The 18,602-nt window shown below is 60.3% G+C and overlaps 1 protein-coding gene across 3 annotated transcripts; it reads right to left on the reverse strand.

Annotated features, from left to right (window-relative positions):
• Nucleotides 1-837: 837 nt before the first annotated feature.
• On the reverse strand, nucleotides 838-17,920 carry RAB36 (RAB36, member RAS oncogene family). 3 transcript variants are annotated; one of them, XM_082354156.1, is made up of 11 exons: nucleotides 17,723-17,917; nucleotides 16,937-17,019; nucleotides 14,017-14,108; nucleotides 12,211-12,276; nucleotides 11,711-11,812; nucleotides 9,668-9,732; nucleotides 8,110-8,165; nucleotides 7,164-7,241; nucleotides 6,808-6,898; nucleotides 5,358-5,487; nucleotides 838-5,120 (listed from the first exon to the last, which is right to left on the reverse strand). In XM_082354156.1, the coding sequence occupies exons 2-11, from the start codon at nucleotides 17,003-17,005 to the stop codon at nucleotides 4,964-4,966; spliced, it is 906 nt and encodes a 301-aa protein (XP_082210282.1). In that variant the 5' UTR covers nucleotides 17,006-17,019; nucleotides 17,723-17,917; the 3' UTR covers nucleotides 838-4,963. The 3 variants fall into 3 exon arrangements, with proteins under 3 accessions (XP_082210282.1, XP_082210284.1, XP_082210283.1); XM_082354158.1 differs by having other exon boundaries at nucleotides 4,295-5,120; nucleotides 5,368-5,487; nucleotides 17,723-17,913; XM_082354157.1 differs by lacking the exon at nucleotides 12,211-12,276 and having other exon boundaries at nucleotides 4,295-5,120; nucleotides 17,723-17,920.
• Nucleotides 17,921-18,602: the final 682 nt, after the last annotated feature.

The raw sequence follows: 18,602 nt of genomic DNA on the forward strand, positions 1-18,602 counted from the left end.
GATCTAAACTTCTAAGAACAGAGATCTGTCTGTCTTGTTCCCCAGTGAACCCCCAGTGCTTACGACATAGTAGGTGCTCAGCCAGTGCTGGCCCCGGGTGGGAGCGCAGAGCCCAGGGAGGAAAGGGTGAGGCAGGCAGAGCCAGGCCACAGCAGAGGTGTGTGGGCCTTGAGGGCGGGCATCCAGGAGGAGGCAGAGGTCAGGGGAAGGCTGGCCGGCGAGCTGGTCCTAAAGATGGGGACAGACAGGCAAAGATGGGGAGAGTTCAGAGTTCTGGGTGTGTCTGAGGAACAGCTGGGTTAGGGGGTGAGGCTGGTGTGGGCTGCAGGATGTCACATCAGGGGTTTCGCACCCGTGAAAACCATCACCACAATCACCACCACTCCCAATAGATGGGTTTTTTTTTTCATCTAAAAACTAAAATGGAACAGGAAAGTGGGATTGTTGGTGATGTCCCCTCCTCAACTTCCTTCATTTTCTGGGATATGGTTTTGTGGCTCTATAATTCATTTCACAGTCTCTCTCTCTCTCTCTCTCTCTCACACACACACACACACACACACACACACACACACACACACACTCGTACCCTCAGCAGCAGCTCTAGTGGTCCTTGAACCCAGACCAATGTTCCGGCAACCCCTCCCCGAGGCTATCCGGTCCCTTTGCTGGAAGGAGCGGCTGGGACTCAATGGCCCCCTCTGCTGGACAGAACGCAGAACTTCCGATGCCTCAGAACCCTGGGGATGGAAACAACCCCAATGTCCGTCATGGGAATATCACAGTGGAATATTATATGACCATGAAAGAAAATGCAGCACCAATACATGCTAAACATTGATGAACCTTGAAAAAATTTATGCCAAGTGAAAGAAACCAGTCATAAAGGGCCACATATTGTATGACTCCATTTACATGAAATGTCCAGAATAGACAAATCTATAGAAACAGAAAGTAGGTTGGTGGTCACCTGGGGATAGGGGATGGGAGGAATGGGGAGTGACTGCTAATGGTCTCACACAACAATAAGTGGGGACCATATTTTGCTCCTTCCCTGCCTTGTCTGTACCCTCCTCCCCACCCGCTTTGGGGGCAGAGGCTAGAGGGCTCCCTCCAAACGGGATATGGCCACATGACCCCCATCTGTCATCTGTCATCCGTCAGCCCCAGAGAGCTGCGGGCAAGATCAGAAAATGGGGGCGATCGATACAGCTGTTCTCTAGCCCTGCTTGTTGCTCTGTGCCAGATGGTGCCTGGCGGGGTGCCTCTTCCAGGTTACCAGCCCCGGCCCAGAGTGGGTAGCCGGGGTCTCTGAGGGACTTCCCTGGCCAAGGGCTCTGACCAAGTGAGCTGTGGGCCTTTCCTCCCAGGCCCCCTTGTCTGTAACTCCACCACCTTCTGCAGAATCAATTCTGGATGAAGCCCTGCAGTGGGGGGCATCCCGGCCGAGTGCCCAGGCTGCCATTTCCAGCTTCACAGAGAAGAAGGGGCTGGGACAAGATGAGCTGGTTCCTGAAGGCACGGCCAGTGACATGGTGCAGGCTGTGGCTTCCAGTGGCCAGAGGCCCAGAGCACCCTCAGGCCAGGGGTGCCATCCACCTGTTGGGGATCAGGGAGCAGAAGGAAGGGTCTGCAAACAGCAGCCTGGGGACAGGCCGCACTACCCTGCTCCCTCCTGGGGCGCAGGCTCAGACAGGTGGCTGTTGGCCCTGAATTCTGGGAGGCGTCTGGATGAGGGGGTGGAGCCTGGAAGGAGGCCGTGGGACAGCCACGCTCCCTGTCTGCCCGACATATGGGAGGTGACAGGGGAGGCCACAGCAGATGGCAGAGGAGCCCAGGGGCTGCTGGGAGAGTCTCGTCTCAGGGCCTCTTTGGGTGACGTGCGCCCAGGGCCCCCTGCCCCCATCTCCGGGAGCCCCGAAGGCTCAGAAGATGAGGGCCCTCTCTGAGCTGTTGCTGCTTCTGAAAGCTCCCCCCCCCACCCCACCTCTCGTCCCCACCCTGGGCCTCCTGGGTCCCCGAGTCCCCTCTGTAGTCCCCAGGCCAGGAACGCCTGTCACCCTGGCCTCTCCCAGGTTCTTACCTGTGTGAGAGTGTGAGTGGAGCAGGTCCCCTGCCCATCACCATGCTCCATTACCTACATCTCAGGTGACCTCAGGTGTCCAGCTTAGGCTGCCCGGGTCCCTCAGGAGAGCGCAGTCCCTCTGGGAGTGGCTCCCATCCCATCGTCAGGCCGAAGTGGGCATTGGGTGGATCCGAGGCCCCCTGTTCCCTCCAGAGGTCACAGCAGTGTCGGGGAAGGGGGAGGCTCCCGCTTGCCAGGAGGCCGAGACCCCCACCCTGCTCTGGGTCACTACAGAGACTGGTCCCGTGGCTGTGGGGCTGGGGAAGGACCGACTAAAATCACGGGGCTCAGGGAGCAGGGTGTGATGGGGAGCGACTGATTAGCTCATTAGCTCTGCTGTGGACCCTGAGGAGGACCAGGTGTGGGACCTGGAGTGGGATTCCCACTGGGATCAGACTGCAAGCTGGCGTGGGAGGCGGAGACAGAGGAGGGACCAGGAATGCGGAGGAGAAGTGCTCAGCTGCATCCTGTCACCTGGGCTCTGTGCTCAGGCTCCTCTCCAGTCAGGTGGGGACAGGAGGTCCTGATACCCAGCCCACAGGGTCACTGGGATGAAAGGGGCTTCTTCCCCCTCCACTGAGTGCTCAGTAAATGGGGGTTCTGGCTACTCCCCCAAGAGGCTGGATGGCCCCATTCCTGGGTGGCCCCTGCTATGGGCCAGAATTCCCACCTCCAGTGGACTGGAGGCAGTGGTGGTGCCTGCATGCGACTCCTTCCCCAGGCCTGCACGGTTTTCCCTGGAATCTTCTGTGTCTGGCTCTCACCAAGCTCCTCCCAGGAACAGACCTTACGCTTGAGCCCCTACAGCCCTCACTGGCTGCTGCCTGACTTCAGGAGCCTCTGAGTGAGCAGTGGGCACATCCGCCTCTGGCCACCGAGGAGGGCCAAGCACAGCACTGTCCCCAGGAGGTTTAAGAAGAGGCATCTTGGTGAGAGTGAACGTGTCTGCCGGGAGACTCAGCGGGATTCCTGTCTCCCTACTACATCTAGGTGAGCACCTGCCGGGGGCCTTTTGTCTAGGAGATGCTGGGGAGATGAGGTCACAGGGTTGCTGCCCTGGCTCTTAGGGTCCCACAAGGTGGTGGAGGGGGGGCTGGGGGAGAAGCCCAAACATGGACACCACACCCAGAAGTAACAAGTGCTGCGGGAGCCATGCGGGCTCCAGGAAGTCCTCCCAGAGAAGGGGTGCCTGAGCTGCCGGGCACAGAAGAGGCCTGGCACCTGCAAAGACTAGTGATCACGGGGGAAGGCTGAAGCACAGGGGCCTGCAGGGTGGGCTGGGGCGGCCACTGAGGGGCCTCGAGTGCCGGGGTGAAAGAAGCGAAGGAGGGGAAGGGGTCCGGGATGGCTCTGACGCTCTCGCATGAGGCCCTGGGTCTCCGCCCCAGAAATTTAAGTGCTTGTAGAGGATGTCTTTGTGGACTCATGGTATCAGTGGAACCACAGCAAAGTGGCTCTGCCACTTCAGAAGAAACACCGAACAGTTGGGCACACACAGGGCAACAGGAGGAGAGTTTCACAAAGGGCCATTTGGAGGGGGTGGGTGCACATGAGACAGTGGTCCTGGCTCGGGGGCTAGTGACAGTAGGGTGCATTACCGCCCCCCCGGTCCTGGGGCCTAGAGGGGTGGGGGACGGAGCCGGGGGGGTGCCAGCCCACCTGACCAGGGTCTGCCATCCTGACGCTGTCTGTGGTGTGCCCCAAACCCGGTCCTGGTGCACCCTGAGACAGCCTGCCCCTCAAAACTGGGTCTGGTGGGCCAGCCCACCAAAGGCCCAGCAAGGCCTCTGTGGGGAATCCCGAGTGTGCAAAGCTATAACTATGAGGATGGTCACTTCAGTTAAAAAAAAGCTAAAAGCTGGACACAAGCCAACTGTCCCACGGCCGGGCAGGGTGAATGGACTCTGGCCCATCTGCATGAAGGCAAACCTGCAGCTGCTAAAGGGACACGCAGGCTCGCTCTGGCAGTTCCTCGGAATGCGGCCTGCCCTGTGGGCGTGGGGAGAGGTCACTCTGGTTTAACAGCAAACAAGGCGCCGAGGTCATGGCCGTGCTGTGTAGGAACAGGAGTCCTACCCGCTGCAGACGAGGCTTACGTCGGGGACCACAGGGACTGTCACTGCATGCAGAGCTCTGTGCTGTCTCGTTTCACAATAAGCACATATGCCATTCCTTTAGGAGTGATTTATATAAAGAAGTATCTTCTATCTATAAAAAAGGAGAGCTAAAAGTGTGGTGAAGGGGGAATGAACAGAAGCTGCCGAGTCTCCCGGCGGCTAACCACCTGGCTGCCCGAGAAATGCTCACCATCTCCGAGAAACAGGCGGGAGCCAGACGTGCCACCTGCCTATGGCCATGGAGGGCAGGACTGGGGGGCACACACCCAGGGCTGGGGAGAGTGGGGTGGGTGGGGGCTCAGTAGCCCCTGAGGAGGAGCAACACGAGGGCATGGAGAGGGCTGGGCGCTCTGGGCGGGAGCTGGGGAGGGGAGGCCTGGGTGCTCCTGCCCTATCCGGGTTGCAGCAGACAGGGAGCCTTGACTTCAGCAAGTCCCGCTCGCCTGGACCACCGAGATGAGGAGGATTCCGAGGCCGACCCAGGAAAGTGGGGAAGAGGCCCGAGGGGATGCTGACTGTGCCCAGGGCGAGTGCCGTGGGCCTGGGGGCACGTGTCTGTGCCTGTGGTGCTGAGCCTCCCGGGGCCGGGGGGCTGTTGGGTGACTCTGTAAGTGCAACTGGCCTTCCAGATGACAGCCTCAGTGCCCCCACCAGCTGGGCAGCCACTGGGGGCCTTCCCTGGCTCCCGACCCGCTAAAGAGAAGAGGCAGAGCCCTGGGGCTCAGCACGGTGGGTGTTCCATGTCACCCTCCAGGTCACTGGAGGCACTGCCCACACGCATGCAGGCAGTGGAGGCCTCTGACGCAGGCTCAGCTAACAGCAACCTGGGCTGGAGGGCCTCTTGCTGTCCTGGGTCTCGGGTGGGTGTCCCTCCATCCCTGTAATGAGGGGAGAAGTCACCTGGCATCAACCAGGCACCTGCAGCTGATGGGGGTGGGCGTCTGAGCTGGCAGGTGGGCAGGGAGGCTGCAGGCTGGAGGTCAGAGGGATGGGGGAAGGGGCAGCCAGGAGCCAAGAGCAGAGGGCGACAAGCCAAGGGAATGGTTGAGTCTTGGGCCGGAGGGTGGTGGACGCGTTTTTCAGGCCGCAAGCCTCTCCCCAGCCTGGCCCATCACCTGCACGTACGGATGATGTCCCCGTCGCCGACCTGCGGCCGGGCACTGCTCCTCCGCTCCAGGTCCTGCAGCACCGAGTGCTCGAAGGCCAGGGCGGCCACGCGGCTGAAAAACGCCTTCACGTTCTCCCCTGTGGGCATGGGACAGCCATGACTCCGGCCACCTCTGCCCCTGCCCATGGATGCAGTGGGGGGTGGGGGAGCCAGCGGTGCGGGAGCCAGGACAGCCCCCCGCTGTGCAGAGGATGGGCTCCCCACCCTGGCCACCTGCCCTGGCCACTCCTGAAAATCTCTGAGCCTTGGTTTCCCGGCATCTACTCTTCCAATCAATTGCTACTGAGCACCCGTGGGCCAGGCACCGAGCCGTGTGGGCCTGCTTTCCTGTAACCTTTGAGCACCTCTCCAGTGGGCAGCCATGAGGATTAGAGCCACTGGCCCCCATGTGGGACCTTTGTGCCTCCTCTGCCAGGAGGACAAGACCACCCATCTGGGCACAGGGCCGGGCCCAGCCCCCGACACACATGCTGCCCTTGTGCAGTTAACAACCTATACCACCGCACAGGGCAGTCCTTCTTGGCCCATAGGGAGCTCTCAGGGAACATGCTGTTACTCCAATAAGAGGGCGGGTTCTCACAGCCTCAGGGACACCGTCAGGAAGGAGCAGAGGGAACTGGACATGGGGGCTGCCACCTTTTTGTGTTGGGCTGGAGGTGGTACTTCCACTCGCACTCCTGCTGCCTCACCCAACCCCTGGGCAGGTGTCCACGGTGGCCCCTCGCCCAGGGTAAGGACTCCCAGGTGTAATTCCCGAGTCCCCACAGCCTTGGGGCCTTCTGTGCCCCAGGCACTGAAAGTTATTTCATTTCATCCCCCCAACAACCTGTTTTCAAAATCTGTTCCTTGCTTCTCTGCATTTTCTCATTTTTCCTCAGTGAATCATATGGCTTTTATCATTTAAAACACGTTTTTCCATTAAAAATAAAACGAGATTGACAGCAACACCCCACTTCCCAGATGAGGATGATGAGGCTCAGAGGCGTTGGGGGCCGGGGTAAGCAGTGCCCGTGGGCGAGGGCAGCTCAGGGCCCGGAGACCCAGCGAGGCTGGGGCAGACTGGGTGGGGTTTGGGGGAGGGCTGGAGGGCCGTGAGGGATGTTTGAGTGCCTTCTATGATGACACCTGGGGAAGGGAGGGACAGCCGGTCACTGGCCCCTCCCACCTGTACCAGGACAGGGGCAGGAGGATGGTGTGGTTACAGGTGAGGATGCGTTCCAACCCCAGCCCCACCACTGCCTCCCTGAGACTCTGGACGTGACCTCACAGGGACGGGATGGATGTGCCCCACAGCGGCCGCGGGGGTCTCACTAGAGAACACAGGTGTGCCACTCCTCCCATCCAGGGCAGGGCCCCCCACCCCCGATCACCATGGCGGCAGCCCTGCGCCCACTCACCGGTCTTGGCTGACACGGACCAGTACTCGGCCTGCATCTCGTTGGCCAGGCGCACGGCCTCCGCCTCCGCCTGCTTGCACGCGGCCCCTGACTGGGAGAAGCGGCCCTGCTGACCCAGCTCCCCGGGCCTCGGCACCTGCCCAGAGGTGAGCCCGGCGGTCCCAGGCGAGTCTGAGCGCCAGCGTGCCTCCCTGATGGGACGAGCCCCGAGCACCAGGAACTGAGTGCCCCTGCTTTCAGACTCACGCTTGCAAGTTCCCACCTAGGCACATCCGAGTCACCCTCTGCTCCGTAAGCCCAGGCTGAAGGGGCCGCGTTTCCCGAGGCCGCCCCTGGCCCTGACCCGCTCCGCTCACCAGAAGGTCCTTCTTGGTCCCCACGAGGAACAGGAAGCAGGCGCCTGGTTCATTCTCCCTCAGCGCGTCCTCCAGCCACTGCCTGGAACATGGGGGACAGGAAGAGACGGCACCCCCCCCCAGGGGCCGAGGAAGCCGGGATGGGGTGCAGCCCGGGTCCTCCCAGGGCCGGGGGTTGCATGGAAGGGAGCTTGACCCGAGCTGGCCTCGGGTGGGTGGGGACGCAGGAGCACTGTAGGGGGAGATGAAGGCCCCATCCTGGCCACGGCTCTACCCTCGCCCTGGGTGAGTCCTGCACTGTCACCAACTGGAGTGACCACCCTGGCCTCCCTCACAGGGCTGGAGATGCGGCTGTGAACCCCCAAACAAAAGCAAGGTGAAGGGGCTGTGGTCCATCAGCTGATGAACCCTGGCTCTTTTTTTTTTTAATTAAAAAAAGTTTTTTTTTTTTTGGCCGTGCTGTGCGGCTTTCGGGATCTTAGTTCCCTGACCAGGGATCGAACCTGCACTATGGCGGTGAAAGCATGGAGTCCTAACCATTAGGCCACCAGGGAATTCCCAACCCCCGGCTCTTGCCCAGATCTCTGCCTGAGACAGCAAGTGCCCAGCTGTGTCCCCAGAGACAGGGCCCAGGCAAGGTGAATATGCCAGGCCCCTCGCCACAAATTAGTAAGGCTTTCAAGATGACAACAGCAGAGCACTGAAGCCAGCGTGCGCCATTCTGCACTGGCCACAGGCCCAGCTGGCCCTGCCTTCTGCTGTAGCTGCAGATCTTGAAGGATAAAAAGGCAGCCAACAGTCATCGGCCCGTGGGTGGCAGGTGCTGACCAGCGAGCTTGGTCACCTGTACCCACTGTCAGGGGCCCAGCTCATGGCCCAGGTTTAGGGAGCCCTCCAGGCAGCTTTCTGGGCCCAAGGGTCCCACGGGGGCTGCAGAGCCCCAGACTTGCCTGGTGTGCTCCAGGGTCTGCATGTCAGTGAGGTCAAAGGCCGTGATGATCACTGCATGGGGTGGAGGGGGGAGCCAGGAGCCGGTCAGTGACGGGGGGGGCAAACACGGCGTGACAAGGGGGCTCCCGCGGAAAGATGGGGATGACGGAGGCTGGGAGGGAGACACCCATGGCTGCCCTGGGGACCCAGCCCCCCACTCTGATCCACACCCAGCGGCCCAGCCACAGGGGGCTCCAGGGAGGCAAGGTGAGCCCCTGTGTTCAAATCTCCCCTCTGCCTCTTACGGCTGAGGGAGTGCGGGTGAAGCCTTGACGCTGAGAGCCTCAGCCTTCATCTGTGACATGGTGAGGACCACAGCTACCTCTAGCTCTCAGGGTAGCTCTGAAGACTAAGCTGGAGCAGCTGTTTTAAAGCTCTTGGTCCAGGGCCTGACGTGGGGCAGACTTTCCCCCACTGGCAGCTATGGTCGTGCGGGCGATTAGCAACGACCAGCTTCAGGGGAACAATATCTGAGGAGCAGGGTGGGCAGGAAATTGGGAGATGCAGCCCCCTCCCCCCAGCTCCTCTCATCACTGCCCTGTCTGGTCCCCTGTGCCCTGGGTGGGCCCATGTGGAGAGCATTCCAGAGGGCCTGCTCTCTTCTGGCCCCAGGGGTGTGAGCAGGGCTGGACGTGGGCCTCCCTCTGCACCTTGGCTGAAGGCTGCAGGAGGCCTACCCACGCGCCCTGCCCTGGCAGAGGGGCTGAGAAGTGAAGGAGGAAGCTGATGGTGGTGGTGACCGTGGCCAGGCTGCTGTCTGCAGGGCTGTGCCAGGCGCCTCACGCCTTATTCCCAGGGGGTGTCATCCCCCCGAGAAGAGAGGCCACAGCAGACGTGGCAGAGCTGTTATTCCAATCCATAGCCAAGGTGCTCGTGGTTTCCTGTTTTTGCTTTTTTCAAACCTTAGTGAAAATGTGACTTTTAACACCAGTGTTGAGTGGACCTAACTGTACCTCATCATCTGAGTCCAGTTTGGATGCCTCGGACCGCTTGCTCTTACCTCTCACTGAAACCCTTTCTCTCTTCTTCCTGGTCAGAGGAGGGGGCTTATGCTGCCACTGCCTGCCGACCGGGAGGCCTGCCCAGGGCTGGGGCGCCCTCAACAAGGATGTGGTGGGCGAGGAGCCCCGTTGGCCCCCACCTGGGGGCCCACCCCCACTCCTCCCCTCCAGCCAAGCCCCGCGCCCCTGCTCCTGAGTTGACTCTGCTCTTCTTTCTGGGGTCTCTGCACAAGCACTCCCCGCTCTGAGCATCTTTCTGAGCTGAAACTGGGGCTGAGACTTTCAGGTAGCACCCACCACCATGGATCCCTAAAGCGCGTGGCTGCCGAGGCTGGCCTGGGCCTGGCTGGAAGACAAGGACCGGCCCCGTGTTTCCTCAGTGGCTCTCAGAGGACAGATTTGGTGCCTGCACAGAAGACCTGGGCTTCTCGCTGTGCGCCCGGCAGGGAATTCACGGGGAGCCCCTGCTGCACATGGTTGAGGCCCCACTGTTGCCGTCACCCGGCTGCTCACCCTGGGCACCCCGGTAGTAGGCAGACGCGATGCACTTGAACTTCTCCTGTCCTGCTGTGTCCCAGCTGTGCCGTGACCGAGAGGGAGGGGGAGAGAGAGAGAGGGAGAGAGAGAGAAAAAGGGAAAGGGAGAGGTGGCAGGTTAAGTCATTGATCACAGTGGCTGCAGCCAGCAGGCTTGTGGGGCCCTGGGCCGGAGACCCACGCGCCCGCACCAGCTGCATGGGTGTCACGAAGTGCCTGCTGCCAGCCAGCCAGCCCCACCCCCAACTCCTTATGATTCCTTCCTTGGGCGCCCATGGGGAACCCCCTCTCTGGATGCACTGTGCTCATAGGGGAGGGGCACGGCCTTAGCAGTTCCACTGCCCAGATGAATGGAGCTGTAGCTCAGTCCCTTCCGACTGTGCCATAAAAAAGAGAATGTGCTCCCTGATGTGGCTGCTCTCAAGATGTGAAAGTCCACCTGTAGAGGCGACCCCGGGAATGGGACTGGGGCTCTGCCACTTGCTCATGTGTGACTGGGGTGTGGCTCCACCTTCCCCATGGCAGTGGAGGGGACGCTCAGCTCCCTGGGTGGGGTGCGTTGTCTAACAAGGACATGGTTTGCTTCTCTGATCAGTTAGCTCTGGCTCTCTGGAGGAGCTGAGCCCTGGCTCCATGGGAAAAAATGCAACAATTGATTAATGATGTCTGCCATGGGCACAGTAAAGATAGAGGAAGTTACCTGCTGAGATCTACTTGCCCTGGTTTAGAACAAGGCTGGAGGTCAAAATGCAGGGCTGAGTCTGAAAATCCACCCTTTTTAAAAATCAGCACATCAAACTTTAAGTTTTCTCAGTAAACTAACAAGTAGACAAGCCATGAACAAGACACCAATAATCTGAAATGTTTCCAAGTGATCCAGCATGATGCAGAACTGTTTGGCTCTTTCATTAATTCATTCACATTTCCACTTCTGAAGAATACTCTGGGTGGGAGCTGGGAGGGTGGCCTGGCGGTGGGGCCAGTTGGTTGGCTGGCAATGGCCTCAGTGTAGGACAAGGAGAGGCCGAGCCGGGAGAGCCCCCTGCTTCCTCCTGGGCCCTCTAATTAGACACAGCTGCCCCCAGCAGCTTGTGCTGCTTCACTCTCCTGCCTCCTCATCCCCTCGGTCCTGCAGCCCTGTGTCTTCACAGCCTCTTCTGCTCTGGTCTGACCCTGTACACCCCCTTGGGCGAGATTTGGTGGTACCATCTGCTCCAGGACTGCACTGGGGCTGGTCTCAGAGGAGCGGGCACTGTCTCGAAACATTAGGAGCTGAAGTCCACAAGGGGGCGAGCTCCACCGCGATCACCGCGATCACCGCGATCCCAGGCCCAGCCCGGGGCATGGAGGCCCGAGGAGTGAATCCAGGGAGCAGGGGTGAGCACCAGGGACAGCGCAGGAGGAGGGGACCAGACGGAGGCCCAGGGAATGCCAGCAGGGGCAGCCACGCAGGAGAGGGCCGGGCTGGAGACCAGCAGGTGCCGGAGGAGAGTGGCTCTGGTGGGAAAGCATGAGGCTGGGGGGAGACCCTGGGCTATTCTGAGGGAAACTAGAGGGGAGGGGCCGAAGCCGGGGGGTGGGGGGTGTGTGTGTCCCTGAGAGGCCAAGGCGTGGGGTCTGGCAGGGAGGAGACAGACACAGACAGAGGGAGAGAGACGGGGGAGCGTCAGGCCCCAGTAAGGCCTGTGGACCGTGTGGCCTCCGCTAGAGCCCAGCACGCAGGGAACGGTTTTGGCCCCGTTTTCCAGGTGGGAACAGAGGCTGGAGGGCTGAAGTGACTTGCCGTAGGCCGTGCTGCTGGCTTGGCAAGTGGGATCACAGAGGGCCCGCGGGGAGCACCAGGGGAGGCTGGGGGCGGGCACATCAGGCTGCAGGGACTGGGGCAGCAGAGAGCCCAGCTTCACAAAACTGCCCGGGGCTTCCTGCCCGCTCGCCGAGGCCTTCCCCGGGGTCTCCCCGGCGTCTCCGCGAAGCCCTCCACAACCATATGATGGGAAACGCGCGAGGCACGGTGACTTACATCTGGAGGCTGAAGGGGATCCCGGCGACCTCAAAGCGCTCCATCTCAAAGTCCACCCCGATGGTGGCCTTGTAGTCATGGTTGAAAACATTCTTGCAGAACCTGTGGGGGCCGAGGAAGCCATCAGAGGCCGCGTGTGGAGGTTTCACTCCTGACAGTGAAAGTCCGCCCTCAGGGAAGACCAGGCAGTGACGGCTATGGAGACGGGCCACAGAGACAGGCCATGGGCAACGGAGCTGCCAGTGGGAACTCTGTGGGGAGAGAGGCTGCGGCAGCAGGAGACCAACAAGTGGATCAAGGCAGTGAAAAGTATCGCGTCTGCTGGCAGGGAGGGCAGGGAGGGGAGCCTGTGGCCCCGGGGATGGTGTGGCCAACGCCAGGCTCCTAGGACGCCGCACTCCCCGCGGACCCACCATCTCCCGGATTTCTTGCACCCCCTCCCAGCAGCCACATGGTCTCCACTACGACATGTGACGGAGCCTCCCGGGCCGGTGGCGCACCTGTGGATGAGGCTGGTCTTGCCCACGTAGAGGTCGCCGACCACAACCACCTTGGAGAGTTTGAGCCTGTGAGGAGTACGGCGCGGTGCTCTCAGGCACGGTCACGAGAGCATCTTCACGCACACGGGCCCCTCCTTCCCTGCGTTCCCCACTCGTGATGGGGACAGGTCACCTGTGACACACTCTGGGATGTCTGTCCCCCTCGCTGGCCCTCAGAGGGGAGGGCAGGAGGACCTGCATTTGTTCTGGGGACTCTGTACCCCTGACCCCACTGGGTCCACGTCCCTGCCGTGAGAATCACAAATGGGCACCATGGGAGGCTGAGTCTTGGGCTGAGGGAGCAGCGGGAAGAGCCCCAGGTGGGGCTGTGTCCAAGTTGGGCCACCTGCTCCAGAACTAGCTGCTGCCTGGGAGCAGAGTAGACACTGCCCCTCCCTCGAAGACGTGGCCAGGTGAGCTGCACCAAGTCACCAGGTGACACAGAGGTGCCCTCTTGCTGTCTGCAGGTGGAGGAGGCTGGTGGTTTGGGCGTGACCTGCAGTCCCAGGAATGCTGATGTGCAAGTGCAGGACACACACAGAGGGAGGGGTGGCTGCTCTAGGTGAGCAGGGTCCCCCCTCCCCAGGGAGCCTGAGAACCGTAGAGCCATGGCCCAGGCGTGCAGACCTGAGTCCACGACATGCCCCCAGCCTGCCTGGCCCTGGAACGCCCTCCAGGGTGGTGGTGGTGTCCTGGCAGGCACACAGCCCCAGGCCCTGTACCCCTGCCTGCGTCCCCTACCTCGGCGCTGCATCTGCACTGCTAGTTCTATATGTGTGTGTGTGTGTGTGTGTGTGTGTGTGTGTGTGTGTGTGTGTGTGTGTGTGTGCACGCGTCTGGTGTTTTGTTTTGTTTTGTTTTTGGCCACACCCGCGAGGCTTGCGGGATCTTTGTTCCCTGACCAGGGATCGAACCCAGGCCCCGGCAGTGAAAGCACCGAGTCCTAACCACTGGACCGCCAGGGAATTCCCTGCGCCACTAGTTCTGGAGCAGGTGGCCCTGACTCTGCTTCTCAGGAGGAGTAAAGGTGCTGCCGCAGGGCCACTGGGTTCCCCTGTGCCCCAGTTTCCTGGCCTCCCAGCACTGAGTGTGGGGAAGGGTTGGGAGCTCCTTGGTGGGAAGCCCCTGGTGTGGAACCAGCACTCCCCCAGCAGCTGCCGCCATGCTCAGCCCGTGACCATGGCCACCTCGGCCATCCTGGCCTCACTGTCCCCATGTGACTTTTGAGCTCAGCCTTCTCCCTGAGCAGACCATGGGCCCCTCAGGATGCAGGGCGGAAGCAGGACCCCGCACCTGTTTGCTAAGAAGGTGTGACCATGGCAGGACACCTGTGCCGCAGTGCCAGGCGCCCTGAGGCAGGGACGGGGCACATACGTGCCTCTCCTTCCTGCGTGTGGCCTGGCGAGGAACCCAGCGCGGAGTTCAGGAGCACGGTGCGGGGGGCACCCGCTCCGCCTGGGCGAGGGGGCAGGTGTGGTGGGGACTCAGAGGAGACCCCGGGGACCCAACACTAAGTCTGAGGCCTGAAGGGCAGGAAATGCTTCTGGAGGAAACAGCCGTGCTCAGACCTCGGTGTCGGCCTCACTGAGGGGGGAGCTGTTCCTGCAGCAGGTGCGGCAGGTAAAGCCGGATAAATGGCTGATGCTCCTCAGGCCTGTACGGGGTGGCGGCGCCCGCGTGGTCTGTGTACGAGGCTCACATGTGCATCCACACACTCACACGTGCGCTCGGTCCTCCCCACCCTTCCCTGGCCAAGCCGGCACTCACCCGACGGTCCCCGTATTCCTGTGCTGGCAAGCAGCGCTGACCTGCCCGTGGAAGTGCTCCCGGAGCTGCAGGCAGGCGGCGGGCGTGTACCACTGGAAACAAGACAGACAGACAAAGAGACAGACAGGTGGGCACATCACCCTGTAAAGCTCGCCAAGCGGGCAGCAGGTGTGACTTACTTCCCAGAGCTCCCTCCTTCCTGAGCCTCTGTCACATCCGTCCTCTACCTTGTCAGCGACTCCTAAGACTCCAGGGTCTTGTGAGCCCCGAGGAGGAGCAGTGGGACCAGGACACACCAGGGAGCCCAGGCGGGCATCCAGAGAGCTGTGTCCCGCTGGGGACAGCTGTGCCCTTGCTGTGGGTGTATCAACCCTCTGCCCGCTCTGGGCCTCTTCCAGTGAGAGGAGGGGTGGGCTGTAAGGGCCCTTTTAGCGCCAAGATCCTCCTACACCTTCTATGGATCTCTGATGCCATTTTTGTTTTAAAAATATGTATATCTGTGCATGGAAAATGTCCTGGAAGGCACTTTCACCTTCCACATTTTTCAGAAGGCAGAACCGGGTAGTGGTCTAAGAGCAGGGCCCCTGTGTCCACCCTCAGCTGCTGTGTGACCCTGGGTAGTTGCCTCATGTCTCTGAATTTCAATTTCTGCATCTGGAAAACCTCAGGGACTTGGGGGCATAAAACGAGGTTATATTTGTGAAGCCACCAGCGCAGAGCTGGTCTGGCACATACATACTAAGTGCTCAGCAAAGACGCCATGACACTTATCGAATGCAGGTTTGTTCTATAATTAGAAAAAATGATATTAAACAAATGAAAGGTGACCATTACGTTTTGCGGTCAGATTGGCCAAGGCGAAGTGTGGGGCATGGCCAGGATGTGGGAGCAGGCCATGCTGGAGACGGCTGCTGTGCTCTGCTGTGGTCGCTGGGCCACCCCTCTGTCCTTCAGGGCCCCTGTGGCTCTGCCCTGGTCCACCTGCCCTCTCGGCTCTGTGTGACCAAGGCAGCAGGGACGGCGAAGGAGCTTGGCCAAGGGTGAGGGTGGGACCTCACAGAGCCCATGTCCTCATCTGTAAGGTGGGGACACCCCTCACGGCACCTCTTGGTCTGCTCACTGGAGGAGCAAGTGGGCAGTGCAAACGAGCACTCAGCCCAGGGCCCCCAGCCACGCGAAGATGTGTGGCCACCTCTCGGGAAAGCTGGCTGCTTTTCCGTCCACTTCCGTGTCAGTGTCAAGCTGGGAGCCGGCCAAGACACGGCGGTCAGTAGAGGGGTCCCAGCACTTGGGACAGATTGGAGAAGTGTGCTAGGGAAGGCTGGCAGGAAGTGCACAGAGGGAAACCAAGGCACATGGGGTGAAGGAAGGACTGGCCCCACCTGACCACGAATTGCTCGGGTCTGAAGTGCTGTGGCCCTGGAGTGTGGGATGAACTTGGCCACAGGCAGTTGGGGGAGAATCTCACCTTCTGTGGAAGCAGGGATGCCCTAGCCTGCCTCCCAAGGTGGGGAAACGTCAGAGCTCTGGAGTCGGCCACGGTCGGGTCAAGTCTGTGCTCCCCCACACTCAGCTGTGTGACCTCAGGCAGTCCTCCCTACCTCTCTGAGCCTCATCCCACTTTGTAATTGGGGTCCTTCATCCCATGAGACCTGGACTGTTTTGTGCCAATCACGCTTCCCTTCCTTTGGCTTTTTAACCCCAGTCCCCATCATCCCCAGTCACCACTGTCAAGTTCAGAAGAGAAGCAGCTGCCTGGGCCTCTGATGAGATGGAAAATCCTGGGGGCACTGTCCACGGGTCTAAGGCACCGAGGCTTTCTCTGTGCATGTTGGAGACAGAACTCGGGGTGGGGGGGAAGGCAGGAGAGGGGGAAGAGGAATGACTGCGGACCCCAAATACCCAGAGCCTACCCTCCTTCCCCCACCGGCCTGGGCACAGATTTCAAGACTCAAAAGAGAGGATTTCTCCCCCCACACACAGCGCCAACCACTGATGGCAGGATCTTAAGCATCCTTCCAGATACCCTGCACGTAGAAGCAAACACGTGCATTTCTTTTCTCCTGCTCCTTTTCTCACACGTGGTGCTCAACAACTTACTTTGGCTCTCATTGTGCATCAGCCCCTGAGAGGGGCTCATGCCTCCCAGAGTCTGTGTCAAGAAGCAGCATTTTGCTGTCTAAGTGGCCCCCTCTCGAGGACATTATGTTGTGTCTGACCTTCTACTTTACAAATTGCTGCAGTGCCTGGCCCTGAGTGGCTGGAGCAGAGGGTAGGCAGGAGCATCTGCAGTGCTGGGAGACATTATCCCGCTGCCCCCTTGGGAGGCTGTGTGGATTTGCATCCCCTGCTGTGATTAATAATGGATTATAATACAGATGGAAGAGAGCTGTGAGTTTCCAGCAAGGACAGAAAGCAGAATGGTAAGGGGTGAGAACTTTGGATTTGGTGTCAGGAAACTGGAGTGCTGTTTGATAATGTCATAATTAAAATGAGAAAAACAGTGACCACACTTGGGCAAGGGAGCGCCCTTTTACCATGAGCCAGACATCCAATGTGAGAGGAATTATTCTTCTGTACCAGCGGCTCTGAGAGGCTGAGTAACTTGCCCGCGGTCACACAGCTTAATGACATGCAGGATTCACACCCAGGACAGTCTGACTGCAAAGTCTGTGCCCTTAACATCCATGCCACACTGCCTCCTGGTGTCACCTTTCACTTGCTGGCCCACCTTGGGCAAGTCAATGCCAAGCTTCTCAAGAAGTCTGCTTGCTGAGTCCCTGGGGTCTGTCAGTGAGGGACTGACCTCCCCGATTCACCTGCTTTGTTTCCAGTGGTGAGTGAGGTGGGGAAAGCCGGATGAGGGCATGGTGTCCGGAGAGCAGTGCACATATCAAGGGCTGGCCTAACGCCTCCCTACCTTAGGGAAGCTGGTGATGATGCGGTCCTGGCTCACAGTGGGCCCCAAAGGCGTCACAGAGGACCTCATCCTTCCAGGTAGTCCTGTGGCCCCAACAGGGGGAAGAGAGTTAGGGAGCTGTGCAAATCCCTGGGGACTCCCCCAAAGTTGATGCCTAACGTTGCAGTAGCTTTGAAAACAGGTCCAACCCTCCTTCTCTGTCAGGAATGTCAGGATGCCAGGGGTCATCTCTCCAATCTGCAGGCAGTGTGTGTTGGGGCACAGGGGCGGGTACCAGGCCTGCCACCCGGCCTGGGAGTCGAGGAGACCTGAGTCTCCTGCCCAATGTCCACCAGGAGTGGCCCCTCCCTGAGCTCAGCTCTGGGCTGAGTGAGGGAGCACAGTCGCCAGGTTGTGCACACAGCCCGGGCAGAGGAAGTAGAGGGGGGAGGGGTCCCCTGCTCCTGCCCCTTAAGGGATGAAGACTCTGGGTATGCAGGGCCCTCAGGGTTCAGCCCACAGGCCTTTCCCAGAACCACCCCAGCCGGCACCGGGCCCCTCCCGCCTATTCCACAGCCCCGGCTCCTTCTCCCTCCCGCCCCCTCCCCACTGGGTGGCCTTGACCGAGAGAGGCCTGTGGTCCTCCGCATCGGACCGTCTCTCCCCAGACCAGCACTGGGGGCCCGGGGTGTGCGGTCAGGAAACGAGGAGGCCCGGGGCCCAGGCCGCTTTCAGGTTATGCAGTGGGAGGTGGGCGGGGGATCACGCGGGCGGGAGAGGGTGAGTCCGAAGGGGCGGCTGACTCACCTGCGGCGGCTGCAGAGGCTCCTGACGCTGCCTAGTCCGGAGGGTCCAGTGGCCGCGATCACCATGGCAACGAGCACCACGCGGGACAGGCTGGCGTCTGACGAATCCGGGACGTCGGGGATGGGGCTTACAGCCAAAAGTGTTCCGCCAGCGCCTTGCTCCGCGATCACTATAGCAACCAGAGCCTCGCGGGAGACTCCGGGACGCGGCCCGAGCGCCGGTGATCACCATGGCAACAAGGGCGGGGCCTGGTGGGCGGGGCCAGGGCGGCCAGGGGCGGGCCTGGGCGGGGCTGACCGTGGAGAGACTTGCGTACCTGGCCTCCCTGATGTCACCATGGCTGGGAAGGGGTGGTGGTTCAAACGTGGAGGGAATTATGTGAAGTGTTTAAGTACTTATTTTCATAATATAGCAAATGTGATCTTCTTCTTGTTATGTAAATATTTCGTGTTTTTCTTGTTATCTGGTAGGGAGGGATCTCCAGGATCCCTTGACTTCTTTCCGTCACATCCCGTGTCTGATCTATCAGTAAATCCTGTAGGTTCTACCCTGAAAATTTGTCCAGTATCTTCTCTCTCCCTCCTACTTCCTCTGATCTCACCATGGTCCCAACCATCATCATCTTCTCTCCCCTTAACTGGTCTCCCTGCTTCCACCCTTGCTTCTATCCTATTCCCAGTTCAGCAGCCCCCAGGGATCCCTTGTTAAAACACAGATCCGATCATGTCAGTCCTCAGCTCCAAACCCTCCAGTGCCTCCTCACCGCTCTTAGATGAATAAAGTCTTTACAATAGCCCAAGAGGCCCCATGTGATTTGCCCCATTTATTCTCTTAGCGCATCTCCTACTGCTTCCCACTCCCCCCCCCCCCCCCCCCCACA

The sequence above is a fragment of the Balaenoptera borealis genome (assembly GCF_965194805.1).
Source record: "Balaenoptera borealis genome assembly, chromosome: 14".
NCBI lineage: Eukaryota > Metazoa > Chordata > Mammalia > Artiodactyla > Balaenopteridae > Balaenoptera > Balaenoptera borealis.

Bases quoted from the DNA above. Each gene is read 5' to 3' on its own strand.
- RAB36 (XM_082354156.1), bottom strand. From the start codon at position 17,005: ATGAGGTCCTCTGTGACGCCTTTGGGGCCCACTGTGAGCCAGGACCGC. The intron at 14,109-16,936 runs GTAGGGAGGCGT...TCTTGTTTCCAG, and splicing joins TCATCACCAGCTTCCCTAAG to TGGTACACGCCCGCCGCCTG. The intron at 8,166-9,667 runs GTGAGCAGCCGG...CACCCCATGCAG, and splicing joins CTACTACCGGGGTGCCCAGG to TGATCATCACGGCCTTTGAC.